Source organism: Oncorhynchus tshawytscha, linkage group LG12 (assembly GCF_018296145.1).
Source record: "Oncorhynchus tshawytscha isolate Ot180627B linkage group LG12, Otsh_v2.0, whole genome shotgun sequence".
NCBI lineage: Eukaryota > Metazoa > Chordata > Actinopteri > Salmoniformes > Salmonidae > Oncorhynchus > Oncorhynchus tshawytscha.
In genome coordinates this window covers 64,602,537-64,617,894 of record NC_056440.1, presented here as the reverse complement: position 1 = coordinate 64,617,894, position 15,358 = coordinate 64,602,537, and the positions used below count along the sequence as shown (strand labels likewise).

The 15,358-nt window shown below is 47.9% G+C and overlaps 1 protein-coding gene across 1 annotated transcript in view; it reads left to right on the top strand.

Moving 5' to 3' along the window:
- Window positions 1-15,358, top strand: part of LOC112263665 (myotubularin-related protein 13-like) — a 143,130-nt gene that overhangs the window by 95,044 nt on the left and 32,728 nt on the right. The window contains exons 17-20 of the mRNA XM_042330916.1: window positions 3,681-3,749; window positions 13,324-13,491; window positions 13,635-13,867; window positions 14,964-15,136. Coding sequence (XP_042186850.1) covers window positions 3,681-3,749; window positions 13,324-13,491; window positions 13,635-13,867; window positions 14,964-15,136 — 643 coding nt within the window. The remainder of the gene's footprint in view (window positions 1-3,680; window positions 3,750-13,323; window positions 13,492-13,634; window positions 13,868-14,963; window positions 15,137-15,358) is intronic.

Below are 15,358 nucleotides of genomic sequence, written 5' to 3'. Positions count from 1 at the left end.
GGACTTGGACAGTAACTTGGTTAAGGTTTAATTTAGAGCCCCCCACTTCTCCTGCTCTCCTTTAATATCCTCTGTGAGACGAGTAGTGGGTTCTTGCTGTGAAAAAGCTCTCCCTCTGCTCTGCTTGGGGTTGCAGATGGGTCCGTCTCTGGACTGGTTGGACAGGCTAACATAACGAAGGCACTGGGAAGTTCTCTCGAGCATCATTCTCATGTACAGATAAAGCCGTTCCCCTTGGATGTCAGCCAGCAGGACCAGGTAAACATGGCCTGGGAACACAGTACAGGCCAGGAAGCAAACACTGATTTTATCCCATGCTTCTGACATTCAATTTGATTAGTGTACCATAGTTTCTAGTCTGTCTTTGTCTGTTTGTATGGTATGTGTCTGTGTGCATGGCTGTGTGCAGTATTTTGCTTGTTTTGTCAATGAGTCAGCTTATGATGAGTGAGTATGGTTCGTGCTCTATGGTTCCACAGCACTGCAGCCTCATAAAAGCCTCCTCCAGCTCCCCTTCTCTGCTTTAAAAGCCGGTCTCAGTCGGACGGTTCCTGGAAAGCGCCAAGGGAGAGAGGTGTCTGGAGTCTGCAGGAAGATGCTCTCTGATCACTTCCTGTCATGGGGGTCTGTCAAACGTGCGGGTCCAGGGTCTTTGTTTACGTAGTATAGACCTACGTGTTTATCAGGGGCAAAACTCCATGAGTCATCCATGAACCACAGCCTTGAGAGAGAACGAAAGAGACGGAGAAAAGAGGAAGGGAGACGGCTTCCTCCTTCCTAAGCGGAGCTGCAGGGGTGCACGTTGCTCTCCTCACCCTTCTGTACACAGATACGCTTACACACATACATTTATACACGCACGCCCCGCCCCTGCACTCTTGCATGTGCTCGTATGCGCTACGGCGACTGCAGTGTCCCGGATCATAAACGGCAGCATTCCTCTGTCTCAATGTAAACAGGCATACCTGCTGCTGGTAAACCAGGAATAACTCCCAAGCACATGCGGTTGAGCCTATGCAGGCCAGCAGACAAAAGGGTCTCCCTCACTCCTTGCCTTCTTTCAGCCGGACTGTTCGGCGTCTTTATACTCTTAGTAGGGTTTGTTGTGACCTATTGGCCTAGGAAGTTCTGAATTACAGTAAATCATGGCGCCAACCTGGATAACTGCTTCTAAGACATCATGTCTTCCCTAAACGTAGCATTTTCCCTGTCAGATTACAGCGCTGCCCTGTTTGTAGATGATACTGAGGTCGCCTGAAGTAAACGGGATTGTATCAGAATGAAATATGAACATGTACAATGGGTCTGTTTTCCTACAGATAGCAGAGCACTGCTTGGTCTTATGACTCTTCTTCATGCTCTGAATCAATGCTTCTGCCTTTTGATGTTGACAGGCTCGGCTCAAGGCATTACAGCACAGTGTTGTAGAACGATGCTTTATGAAATGTTAGCCCAGACTTGGCTCCTCTGACCTTGTGGTCTTTTTGTCTGAATAACGACGTCTCTGTTAAATGTTTCCATTTTTCTGCCCTTGCGCTTCTGCTCCTGGGGTTATTTGGAGAGTTTTCACTGGGTTCTTTGAACCTCTATGACCTGCGGCATTGTCAAGGATGCCGGTAAACAAAGCTTTGGTGGCTCTCCAAACTGGAGCGTTCAACCGCAACCCAAAATAACTGAAAACCAACTGCAAGGGGAAAACAAAGTATATCGCTCGGTCCATGGGGGGCCAGTCTTTCATGTTTAGCTGAAGACCGTATGTTTTGCATTTGCTCCTCTCTGTACATTCCTCTGTTTTTTGTGAGGTATGAGGGAATGGGGGATTTATCCATGAAAAAGGCCCCCTATCCAATATTGGCAAGTCCAGCATTCCTGTCACAATCCCTTTACCCCCCCCCCTCTCCTGCCAAAATGAGAGGCTCTGATCGTGTGTGTGTGTGTGTGTGTGTGTGTATCTGTGTGTGTGTGTGTGTGTGCGTCTTTGTGAAAATGCTAAGTTTGTCAAATGCGTGCGTGATTATGAAGTGTTTGGTTGTATGTGAGCGAAAGTTGGATTGTGAATGTAGATGTGTTTAGGGTTGTATGTGTGTGAAAGTTGGATTGTGAATGTAGATGTGTTTAGGGTTGTGTGTGAAAGTTGGATTGTGAATGTAGATGTGTTTAGGGTTGTGTGTGTGTGAAAGTTGGATTGTGAATGTAGATGTGTTTAGGGTTGTGTGTGTGTGAAAGTTGGATTGTGAATGTAGATGTGTTTAGGGTTGTGTGTGTGTGAAAGTTGGATTGTGAATGTGATGTGTTTAGGGTTGTGTGTGTGCATGTATTTGATTTATGATGTTCCCTGCCCTTGGGGTCCCTGTGAGGGTTATGAGACACAGCACCAGATCAGGATCAGCTCTGCTGTTTTGACATGGACTTAAATCAAGTTTCCGGCGGCCATTCTGATTTTCCCAGTTGAACAAATAAATCCCAACAAAGCTCATGGAGATAAGTACCAATTTCCTGTGTGTGGAGCTCTTTTGGGTCATTTTCAGATTTTCTCCTTTCCCATCCAGTCTCTCTGTTTTCAATATGAGCCATTTTATTTTGGCCCTTAAGTCCCCAGTTCTACTGGATGTATTGTACTATCTGCCGGAATGCCGTGCTCATCTCTAATGCTCCATTGAATACAACTTATTTTATATTCAGACAGACCCCAGTACAGATTCTGTGAGTGTCGTAAAAATGGGAGAAAAAAATTGTCAGCTGCGCTCTAGCTGTTTCAGAAATTAAATGTCAGTTTTCTTGGATTCGCCATGGTGCTTGGCTAATAGATGTTGCATTTTAAAGCCAAGACAATTTGATTTTATGCAACAAAATCCCATGGTTTCATTCAATACGTTTGTAGATGTTGATCCCGGAAACTCCGGGATGTAATCTGGAACAGGAATGCAAAACATGAAATTACCAATAAATTGAGAAATTGGAACATTCTGACAATTGTCAGGATTATATAAGCCTATTGGAAGCATATGTCCCAACGCTGCAGTGGCCTTGATAGGGAAAGTATGGCTGGTGCAAACCCTGAAGATAAAATTACACTAAATTACTTGTAATTTTTGCAATCGACTACCCGATTTTGCTCGTACTTTATGTTTTTTGGAGAGGTGCACTGCCCAGACCTTCTTGACCCATAGAGAGACCCTTAGAGATATAACTGGTGCACTGACCAGACCTTCTTGACCCATAGAGAGACCCTTAGAGATATAACTGGTGCACTGCCCAGACCTTCTTGACCCATAGAGAGACCCATAGATATATAACAGGTGCACTGCCCAGACCTTCTTGACCCATAGAGAGACCCTTAGAGATATAACAGGTGCACTGCCCAGACCTTCTTGACCCATAGAGAGACCCTTAGAGATATAACTGGTGCACTGCCCAGACCTTCTTGACCCATAGAGAGACCCTTAGAGATATAACTGGCACTGCCCAGCACTGACCCAGACTGGTGCACTGCCCAGACCTTCTTGACCCATAGAGAGACCCTTAGAGATATAACTGGTGCACTGCCCAGACCTTCTTGACCCATAGAGAGACCCTTAGAGATATAACTGGTGCACTGCCCAGACCTTCTTGGCCCATAGCGATATAACATTGTCATGCTGTGTCCTGACCTCATCTCTCCCCCGTTGTGTGACCCACAGGACTGCTCCAGCTCTGAAGAGTACACGGTCGCCTCTGCCCTGCTGCCCCTGACGACGGCCTTTTACCGGGTGAGTGACTGACTGGGAGATTCCATTCCACAGAGCTCTTCTCCTCTCTCACACAGACAGAGCAGATAGAGAGTCAGCCAGCAGGTCCTTTTGACTATATTGCTCAATCAAGGGCAGGACGGCCTGGCATTCACCGCAAGCTGGCCGTCCTAATGGAGGGTATTTATAACGGGGGGCAATAATAGAAAAGGGATGGGGTGTGATTACCCAGCTGTCCTGGCGCTGGTCCTGTTCTGAAGGTTGCCTCTGGTGCATGCAGCATACTCTGACCTCAAGTCAGGATCTGTGTTCCAGGCAGGACAAGAGACTTCCCAGGCCTCCGTCCATGCAGCTCTGGGACAGGGGCGGGGACAGGGGAGGGGACAGAGGAGTGTCCCGCTGGTCTCAGACGAGCCACATGAGGGTAAAAGGGTGAGAACTGTACCTCACACCAAAGCCCAGAGGGCCACTGTGGGTTTGTGGTTTCCAACCTCTCGTGATCAAACTCGGTTGCTGCGGCGCGCACCGCAAATCCGTCCCCAACGCTCTGCAGTTGCCACGGTGACCGACACAACTGTGAGCTGTTGACCTGCATTGGGTACAAGACCCTAGGAGACAGAATGTGGACCTCGCCCACTCTCTGCCATCGTATGTCTCACCCTGTTCTTACAGGATAGGCTGATGTAACGCTCTGAGATAAGCCTGCTCTCTTGTTTCCCAGCCAGGGTAACCATTGGAAATGTACACTTATAGTAAGTTATCTAAATAAAACCAAGGGAATTGTCTCTGTTTGTTGATACAGGTGTGCAGAGTTATCTCTGTACACAACCTGAGTAAAGTGTAGTGGTCACAGACCCCACTACACCACATTGTTGATAGTTTGGTTTGTTGCTATAACGGAGTAACAGTGTCTCTCTGTGACCGTCAAGTTGTCAACACAACACTGTGACCCTAGGCTCCAGCTTTCTGCCTCTTCATTAAGACATCTGAAAGCCATTGCCTAAACGCATTGGATTTCCTGTATATTTTTTTTACCCCATTTCCCCATTTTACGTAACCATAAAATCTGATTAAAGGATTACGTTAAAGGACCTTTATCACCAGGTTTTCAGAAAGAGACACGAATCCTGAGAGGCGTCTCATTCTCGACGGAGCAGTTTCTGGCACGGGAGGAATGAGAAGGAATGATATCGTGAGCTCCAGAACGCAACAGATTTCTCCCAGATTTCCAAAGGAATGGCATTAACTGTCGAGTCCAGCGTGTGGTCACGCAAATGGCGAAAAGCAAGAGCACAGGAATCCACCACGGTCCATATTGTGTAATCTCTTGTGTGATGAAAAAAATGCTGGAAAAACAACGTATCCCAAAAAAACAGAGCACCTTGTGATGGTTCACAACGCTCCGCAGAGATTCTCGGGATAATCGGAGCATCGCACGATAGTCAATTACATCCTTTTGCAAAATGTCTGCTTGCCTGCTTTACCCTACCACCCCCCCCCATCCTGCCACATTTCCCCAAAGTCTTTGACTTTACCACACGGACTGTTATGGGGCTGTTCAAAGCATGCCTGGCAGCAGATGAAGGAACCAGTGGTTTTGTAAGTGTTGGGTTTACCCCCACGCTATAGTAGAGGACCATGTCAGTCTACTGTAGGACACTGCTGAGAGAACCATTTGTAAAGGAACAGAAGGAGTGTCTTCTGTCTGTATTCAGGTGACAATCGTGACAAAATAGCAGATGAAATGTGCAATCTGTTTTCAGTGGTACGTGTGTTTTTGTTACGAAGCCAAAAAGAGAACATTTCAACCAGAACCGTTTTGTTTCTTTTCCAATGCAATGGTTTTGACGCGGGTCTTCTGGTCAAGATTATATTTGTACCTTTTCATGGAAGATTAGCTCTGATATCATTCATCATGGACTTTATTACACTACCAAGAAAAACAACCCGTTTCGGGTACTTGTTACACATCTGCATCCAAGTCCTCCTGACCTCCTAGCTTCAGTACTAAACTGCTAAGCCCTCCAAACACAGCCTTACTACAACAGCACACTGTCCTTAAGTCAAGACAAGCTGCTGTCGGTAGATCCCATTTATATTTCCTAGAAGGTGAAGCTGATCTGACAGGTGTTTTACCTGTGGGTCACGCCAGGGGAGGAGAACCTTTAATACAATGGTAGTTAAAACTGGGCCAGAGGTATCCCCGGAAAGGCATTTGGACAGCGGGATTCCCACACACACAAACCCTGTCTGTAATCTCCATAGAAAGACGTAGTTAATCAGTGCTCAAGTGGCTTTGAGTGATTAGGCTACTCTTTTACACTTTTTCCGTAACCACGGTAACCCTGGCTTGCCTCGTGAATTTGCTGCGTAGTTTCATTATAAACATGTTCTTATTTTGGAGTAGTGCAGGCCTATTGCATTCCTTAAGTGTAATTCCATCCCGTGTAAATCGTGAACTGTACATAATATACAGTCTTGCGGTGGCAAGGCGTTGCCGTTGACAACATGCGCTTTGCTGATTACCGTATCATTTTTTTTATATATATATATTTTTTCACTTCAGCCAGTCCTCATGCTCAGTCCACAGGAGTATATAGTTTTACATCCCCTCCACCCTCAACCCTTCCCAACAAGGTCAGTTGGCTTTAAGGCCCTTTCCTATTAAAACCGCTGCTTCACCTGTACCTGTCATCCATCACTCCTCATTGACGTCTTCTCCAGAGCCTCTCGGCCCGTCAACCTCTGCTGCCCGCAGTAACTACAACGAGACGATCGGGTCTGGAAGAAATTAGGTCAGGGCTTCACCTTCTGGGTTTCATCACCACAGTATGTAATGTGTTCAATCATCACAATGCCCCTATCTGAAGGCTGCCCCCAGAATCAGACCCTAAATTAACATGACCCTTTTATAGTCACAAATTTCTAGTAAATCTCCTAAGTCTTAAGGTAGTTCTTAAGGTAATTCATGAAAGACGTTTTTCTCAACTTAATCTGAAGAATATAGACTTACCTGTCACGGTGGTCTTCTTTCTCTTAGCTTTAGCCTGGCTAGTCTGGACCCTCCACAGTGGACTGTCTTCAGCCCACAGTGCTGCTGCCCAACATCTCCTCACTACAGAATGTGGGAAGCTTCCCAGCAATGTGCCCACTCCCACAGTGTTTGGCTAGTCTGTTCCCTCCACAGTGGACTGTCTTCAGCCCACAGTGCTGCTGCCCAACCTCTCCTCACTACAGAATGTGGGAAGCTTCCCAGCAATGTGCCCGCTCCCACAGAGTGTTTGTGGGAGAGACGTGTGTGTTTTTGGTTTGTGTTTTGGGCAAATGTTCAAACTGAAGAGCCGCCTTTCATTGACCTATATTCTATATTCTGCCCCTTCCTTCCCTCGGTCTGTCTGGTGTCTGGCAGGCTGCACAGTGAGGTCTGCGAAACTAACCACTCTTGGAACAACATATGTTCTTTACTTTAGAGGGCTTTGTGTCTGGTGAAGTCGTCATAATGCAGCCAACAGGTTGAACTGTGTTTGACAGAAGCTTCTGGGTTAAACTGGGTTGGCGTGCTCTCTTGTGCTCAGTAAGTAGTTTACCTAAACTGCATGCAACCTTTTGTACAGGCCATATCTCAGTTAGCAGTGACAGGTTGTTGTATTGCTCTGTATAAATGTTTCTGAATTCATAGGCAAATATACTACTTCTGATAAAAACCCTTCTTTACTACAAGCGTCAGCACTGTTTGGGTCAGTGTTATTGTGCCCTTTAATAAACTCCCATTTTTATTCATGTTTTGATTGTTGCAGTTGAATGTAGAGCGAAAGTAGAGCTCTGCCTACCTCCTTGGCTCTCTGAGGTAACAATCTAGTTGGATGTGCCGTGGCAGCTGATGATTCTGGACTGAACACAGAAAACCGTTGGACTGTTTAAATTCTTTCTGCCCCAGTTTATGCGTGGAGGGATTGGAAGGTTTTCGCTGTCAAGTTGTTTTACGTTTGGTCCTGGGGAGAGCAGATGATTTACGTCGTGACCTTTGTGTCCCTGTGAGACGTCTAGAGCTGGACTCGTCTCTGTTTACTCTGCATCGTAGACCATTTATGTTAACAGTACATCCCGCGTGAATACTTATGGCATGATGGACTTGTTTGTTCTACGCTTTTCCACGTTGTCTGTTTGTTTGACTCAGTCATTTGTGTAAATACATTGTTTGGATGGCGACGTCTTCAGTGCTACAGGACGCAAATACCTCTGACACAATAGTGATTCATGAGGAATAAATCTAGAAAGATTGATTGGTCCAAGTCGGGATATTTTCTTCCCCCAGAGTCTCTGTCACAAAGGGCCTAAAGAAATGTCTATTTTTTGGCCATGGATGCCAAGTGATTTGTTCCAAAACAGACAAACTATTTTGTTGCCCAAGGCTGGTCAGGGATCAAACACAACACTTTTCCTCCAGTGTCCCGATAGATACATGTCAACCAGCAGAGCTATGAGACATCATACCTCCCTTTAGAGCTGATGAACACACCCTGAGCGATCACTCTGTATATGTCTCTCTCACTGTCTATCTAGCTCCATGGGCAAAACTGTATTATTGAAGAGTTACCACCTCTTCCTTCAGGTCCTTATGGGATCCCCTAGCCAGACCTTGAGCTATGTCTGGCTGTCTCAGCCTGTCTGGCTCTCTCTGCCTGTCTGGCTGGCTTTCTGTGTGTCTGGCTGGCTGTTTCTCTGTGTGTCTGGCTGGCTGTTTCTCTGTCTGGCTCTCTGTCTGACTCTCTGGTTGTCTGACTGGCTCTCTGTCTGGCAAGCTGGCTCTCTGGCTGGCTGGGTATCTGACTGGCTGACCCACTGGCTGGCTTGCTCTCTTTGTGGCTGGCTTGCTCTCTTTGTGGCTGGCTTGCTCTCTTTGTGGCTGGCTTGCTCTCTTTGTGGCTGGCTGGCTCTCTGGCTGGCTCTCTTTGTGGTTGGCTGGCTCTCTGGCTGACTGGCTGGATCTCTGGCTGACTGGCTGATCTCTGGCTGACTGGCTGGCTCTCTGACTGGCTGGCTCTCTTTGGCTGGCTGGCTCTCTTTTTGGCTCTCTTTGGCTGGCTGGCTTCTCTCTGGCTGGCTGGCTGTCTTTGTGGCTGGCTGGCTCTCTGGCTGGCTGGCTGGCTCTCTGGCTGGCTCTCTTTGTGGCTGGCTGGCTCTCTGGCTGGCTGTCTTTGTGGCTGGCTGGCGCTCTGTGTGGCTGGCTTACTCTCTGGCTGGCTGGCTGTCTTTGTGGCTGGCTGGCTCTCTGTGTCTCTGGCTCTCTGGCTGGCTGGCTCTCTGTGTGGCTGGATGGCTCTCCTGCTGGATGGCTGGCTGGCTCTCTGGCTGGCTGGCTGGCTCTCTGGCTGTGTGTCTGGCTGTGTGTCTGGCTCTCTGGCTGTGTGTCTGGCTCTCTGGCTGTGTGTCTGGCTCTCTGGCTGTGTGTCTAGCTCTCTGGCTGTGTGTCTGGCTGTCTGTCTGTTTGTCCGGCTCTCTGACTCTCTGTCTGTGTGTCTGGCTGTCTGACTCTCTGGCTGTGTGTCTGGCTCTCTGGCTGTGTGTCTGGCTGTGTCTCTGGCTCTCTGGCTGTGTGTCTAGCTCTCTGTCTGTGTCTCTGTGTCTGTTTCTCTCTCTTCTCTCTCTGGGTGTCTGTCTCTGTTTGTCTGTCTGGGTCTGTGTCTCTGTCTGGGTCTCTGTGTATCTCTGGGTCTGTGTCTCTGTCTGGGTGTCTGGGAATCTTTCTGTGTCTGGGTCCTGTGTCTGGGTCCTGTGTCTGGGTTTCTCTGTGTCTGGGTCTCTCTGTGTCTGGGTCTCTCTGTGTCTGGGTCTCTCTGTGTCTCTGTCTGTGTCTCTGTCTGGGTCTCTGTCTGGGTCTCTGGGTCTCTGTCTGCGTCTCTGTCTGTCTGGGTCTCTGTCTGGGTCTCTGTCTCTGCCTTTGTCTGGGTCTCTGTCTGTCTGGAGTGACTGTCTCTGTCTGGAGTGACTGTCTCTGTCTGGAGTAACTGTCTCTGTCTGGAGTAACTGTCTCTGTCTGGAGTGACTGTCTCTGTCTGGAGTGACTGTCTCTGTCTGGAGTGACTGTCTCTGTCTGGAGTGACTGACTCTGTCTGGAGTGACTGTCTCTGTCTGGAGTGACTGTCTCTGTCTGGAGTGACTGTCTCTGTCTGGAGTGACTGTTTCTGTCTGGAGTCACTGTTTCTGTCTGGGTCTCTCTCTCGGTCTCACGCTCGCTCGGACGCTCTCTTTGTCTGTTTCTCTCTTGCTCTCTCTGTCTCGCTCTGTCTCGCTCTCTCTCTCACTCTCTCAATTCAATTCAAGAGGCTTTATTAGCATGGGAAACATGTGTTAACATTGCCAAAGCTAGTGAGGTAGATAATATATCAAGTGAAATAAACGATAAAAATTAACAGTAAACATTACACATACAGAAGTTTCAAAACAATAAAGACAATCCAAATGTCATATTATATATATATATACAGTGTTTTAACAATGTACAAATGGTTAAAAGACACAAGATAAAATAAATATGCATAAATATGGGTTGTATTTACAATGGTGTTTGTTCTTCACTGGTTGCCCTTTTCTCGTGGCAACAGGTCACAAATCTTGCTGCTGTGATGGCACACTGTGGAATTTCACCCAGTAGATATGTGAGTTTATCAAAATTGGATTTGTTTTCGAATTCTTTGTGGATCTGTGTAAACTGAGGGAAATATGTCTCTCTAATATGGTCATACATTGGGCAGGAGGTTAGGAATTGCAGCTCAGTTTCCACCTCATTTTGTGGGCAGTGAGCACATAGCCTGTCTTCTCTTGAGAGCCATGTCTGCCTACGGCGGCCTTTCTCAATAGCAAGGCTATGCTCACTGAGTCTGTACATAGTCAAAGCTTTTCTTAATTTTGGGTCAGTCACAGTGGTCAGGTATTCTGCCGCTGTGTACTCTCTGTTTAGGGCCAAATAGCGTTCTAGTTTGCTCTGTTTTTTTTGTTAATTCTTTCCAATGTGTCAAGTAATTATCTTTTTGTTTTCTCATGATTTGGTTGGGTCTAATTGTGCTGCTGTCCTGGGGCTCTGTAGGGTGTGTTTGTGTTTGTGAACAGAGCCCCAGGACCAGCTTGCTTAGGGGACTCTTCTCCAGGTTCATCTCTCTGTAGGTGATGACTTTGTTATGGAAGGTTTGGGAATCGCTTCCTTTTAGGTGGTTATAGAATTTAACGGCTCTTTTCTGGATTTTGATAATTAGTGGGTATCGGCCTAATTCTGCTCTGCATGCATTATTTACTCTCTCTCTCTCTTGCTCTCTGTCTGTCTTTCTCTCTCTTGCTCTGTGTCCTGTCTGTCTGTCTATCCTCTGCCTGTCTGTGTCTGGGTCACTGTCTGGGTCTCGGTTTGCGTCTCTGTCTGGGTCTCTACCTCTGTCTGGAGTCACCGACTCTGTCTGGGTCTCTGCCTGGGCCTCTGTCTGTCTGGAGTCACCGACTCTGTCTGGGTCTCGGTCTCTGGCTCGGGCTCTCTCTGTCTCTCTCTCTCTCGCTCTCTCTGTCTCTCTCTCTCTTGCTCTCTCTGTGTCATCTGTCTGTCTGTCTGTCTGTCTGTCTGTCTGTCTGTCTGTCTGTCTGTCTGTCTCTCTGTCTGTCTGTCTGTCTCTCTGTCTGTCTCTCTGTCTGTCTCTCTGTCTCTCTCTCTCTTGCTCTCTCGTCTGTCTGTCTGTCTGTCTGTCTGTCTGTCTGTCTGTCTGTCTGTCTGTCTGTCTCTCTCTCTTCCAGCCCTGCATTCCTTTTCTACATTTGGCAAGTGGAACATTCATATGGGCCTCTGAGGGTCGTCTACCTCCATCTGTCTTATCTTGTCCCTCTGCTCTGTGTAGTAGGTTATGACTGGAGCCTAGACCCTGGCTCCCCTCTGTTATCAGAGCAGGGAGAGCTAACCGGCCGTGGTCAACCTGACCTCCAGACAACTGAGCAGGCTGTGTGTTTAACAGGAGAGGACACACACACCTCCACTCAATGTGCTGCAAAACCCCCACACCATATGACATGAGAGCATGATGACTAATATTGTAAATATTGTTCTCTGGTGCAGGTCCCAGAATAACAGCTGCATTAAAGCGTCTACTGTTCTTGTTTTTCATATTGGTCGATGTTCCATGAATGGCCACGGTTCATTAATTTCCATCCTTTAACACTGACCCCTGTGCATTTAGTCTAAATTCGTTAATCCAATCAGGTAATCTGTAAGTCTATTAGCGCCACGGTTTGTCCTGAAAACACTTGCGGCCGTGTCAGATTTGTCTCTGTCGGCAGAGGGTTGGTAGACCAGCCCCCTACTCTCCCTGTAAATGGCTGAGTGTGGAGGACACCGTGTTCCTGTGAAGATGTAATGTGTATAAAACATTCCCGGGGAAATGAAACTATCCGTACGAGCTTTGACATTGGCGTCATCCTCCTTACTTCCCTAACGATATAAAGCTGCACTCTGACGGACTGCGTACATTTGGAGGTGAATTATGTATTTGTGACAGTGGTTTAGACAGGAGGCTTACGAGTGGATTTATCATTTACATCAGAGGGATAGGGCTGTCCTGAGCAGGGAGGAAGCAGAGCAGGCGGTCTACTGCTGCCCTCCAACGGCCTTCAAACCTCTCTGGAGAGGAGAGACGATGAGCTACACAGGCCATCGTACACTAGAATCACATCCAACCCCAGTCTCACCTTTGAACTTCCGCCCACTGCTCTCTCACTCCCCCAGGGCTCTGTGCTCGGACCCCTGCCCTCGGTTAAGCCTCAGCAGGGTGCCGGGACTGTAGCTATTTTAGTTCTGCTTCCTCGTAACTACAGTAGCCCCATTGCCGCTGGTCATTCAGGGAGAACCAAGACGATAATGAACAGCGCCGTGTTGTATTGTGTCAGGCTCAGAGGGAAGAAATCAGAAGCTAATCTAATAAGAGGCTTGAGCGTTGCTAAAGAAAGACACATGGCCTTCAGACTTGGCCAGGGGGAAGAGAGGAACATAGAGGTGGGGGGTGTAAGGATGTTCATTTATAAACAGTGTTGTGTTCTTGGGTTTGGGACTGGTAGGTGCTACAGCTGTTGCCAAACATTCATTTGTTTATATCGGGACATAGGAACAGTCTTCATGGCTTTTGCAGAGCTGCTTGCTCCCTCTAGGTGCTGTGTGCAGGTGCTTCACTTCACTATTCATACCGTGGAAAAACCCTCAGGGCCCTGTTTTTAGTGCTCATCCAGAGAGAAAGCGGGAGCCTGACGTTCTTGGTGTGGTGTTGTATGTGTTAAAAACTTACAGCCCTCGAGAAATGATTGATTGTACTTGAAACCTTTGGCAGCTTTGGATTCTTTTCCTATTTCCACCCAGGTTTTAATGGTCGTCTTTACAAGCTATGCTCACCACAGCCCAGTTAGTTTCACGAGTTGTGAGACGTTGAGCCCAAACTACTCTCTTGTACGTTCAGTCAAAAGCAGACAGTCAGCAGGTCTGAACGTTTGGCTGGTCAGCGCTTCAGTGTAAACTGTTGAAAACGTCGACTCCTCAGCCTCTTACTGTCAAAATATTCCCTCGTTTCTGCAGAAACTGCCAGCTGGTGTGAGCCAGTTTGCCTACACCTGTGTCCAGGACCATCCCATTTGGACCAATCAGCAGTTCTGGGAGGCCACGTTCTACAGCGAGGTCCAGAACCAGATCCGAGCCCTGTACCTCACCGCCCCTGACAAACTAGGCATCAGTGCCAGGCTAAAGGTAAGAGAATGAGAGGTTCCATACAATGGTCTTTCTTCTCTCACTTTTTTAGGCCCGTATGCAGAATGACACTGAACACCCCCATATCTTTCTCCCCCCCAGGAACAAGGTCCGATGCCCCGACGGCCCCCAGCGCCTTGGAGCGCACGGCCATGGACCTGGCGGCGGAGCAGCTGCGCGCCTGGCCCTGCCTCAGCAAGGAGAAGCAGCAGGAGCTGGTGAAGAACGAGGAGAGCACGGTGTTCAGCCAGGCCATCCACTACGCCAGCCTCCTGGTCTACCTGCTGGTCCCCCTGGACACCAGCAAGAACAAGCTGCTCAGAGCCAACCCCGTCGCTGACTGGGAGAGCGGCAGCAACAGCATCGTCACCAACAGGCAAGCAGAGCAGCTGGTTGCGCCTCACTGCACCCCACTGATACTCAGTCAGTTCAATCTGACACCTAGCTATTCACCACAGCTATATCAACAGTTAGTTTGGCACAGTACACAGAAGCTCATGGCCACCTAGAGTGAAATGCACTCGATCGGAAAGAGAAAAGGCGCTGAAATGTAAGGTTGTTCTCTAGGACGATAGCGCTCTTGCTTGGGGAGTATTTTGTTCTTTGTCATAAAGGTGACGATAAGTCTGTGGGCGGACATGGCATTACTCACCGTGTACATGATCTCCTCTCCTCTAAAACGGATCAGTGTACAGCACCTCCTCAGCCATATCCTGCCCACTCCCACGTCCATCCTGTTGGCTGTCCGATCACCTGCTGGAGTTTTAGCCTCAGGTCTGCCAGAGGGGGCGACAAAAAAAACAAAGATTGGGATTTCCAGTGCTCCGCACTAAGAGTAATGTAATGTGTACCAAGTTTGGAAAATTTGCACGTGTGGCTTTTCTCAGAAATGGAGAAGGGTCTGCCAAGGCCTTATCTCCAGAGTTTCTCACTTTCACTTTGTGTATACACTGCTGCTACACAGTAGCCCCCTAGCTAGTCCCCTCTGAAGTGTATTACTGGAGAGTTTAGGCCCTTTAAGTTGTTTACATGGAGAATGTTGAAGACTACACCTTGATGAATCCTTTAGTTCTTATTTTGGCACCAGTTTCATGAGTAGGGGGGGAAAGGCGATGGCCACACTGTGTTCATTTGGTTATTTTTTTTCTCTCTTTTGGTTCTTGCCCCAGACTTATTTTGTTTCTCACAGAGAGACTTCTGGATCTGTGTGTTTGTAAACCCCACGGGACGTTACATCACCGTCCCATGTGAAAAGTGTAGCGTGGCCAAGAGACCGAGTGAGAGGTCCTGGCATCACAGCTGACCTCTCGCCCGACTGCTGGTGTGCCATGCTCACAGACCTCAGACACGCTATATCGTCATGTGCATCTCTGGGAAAACTTCAAGCGTCCCTCTCTGCAGCCTGTTCTATTCTCATGCCATTAATGAAGACTAAAATCTGATATATCTCAAATGTAAATGTGTGTTTTTAGTATTGCAGGCAGTGTGGCGGAGAGCTTTGACACAGAGAGTGGCTTTGAGGACTCTGAGAACAGCGACGTGGCCATCTCTGTGGTACGGTTCATCGCCCGCTTCATTGACAAGGTGTGCACAGAGAGTGGCGTCAGCCAGGACCACATCAAGAGTCTGCATAGCATGATCCCAGGTACCGTACGACCCCCAGTCAACCTCAATACTACCAAATACAACATCAATTAAACCCCAATACACCTCTATCCAGGAGCTCTGTAGCTAGCAAGCACCGTGACCTCTGACTTCAGTAGCAAACTCCCACTGTCCTAATTCTGTGAGCTTTATCAGTTAACCCTTTTTGCCAAGGTATCCCTGGAAGCTGATTGAAGTGTGTATTCTGAGTGCAGGCCTGTAG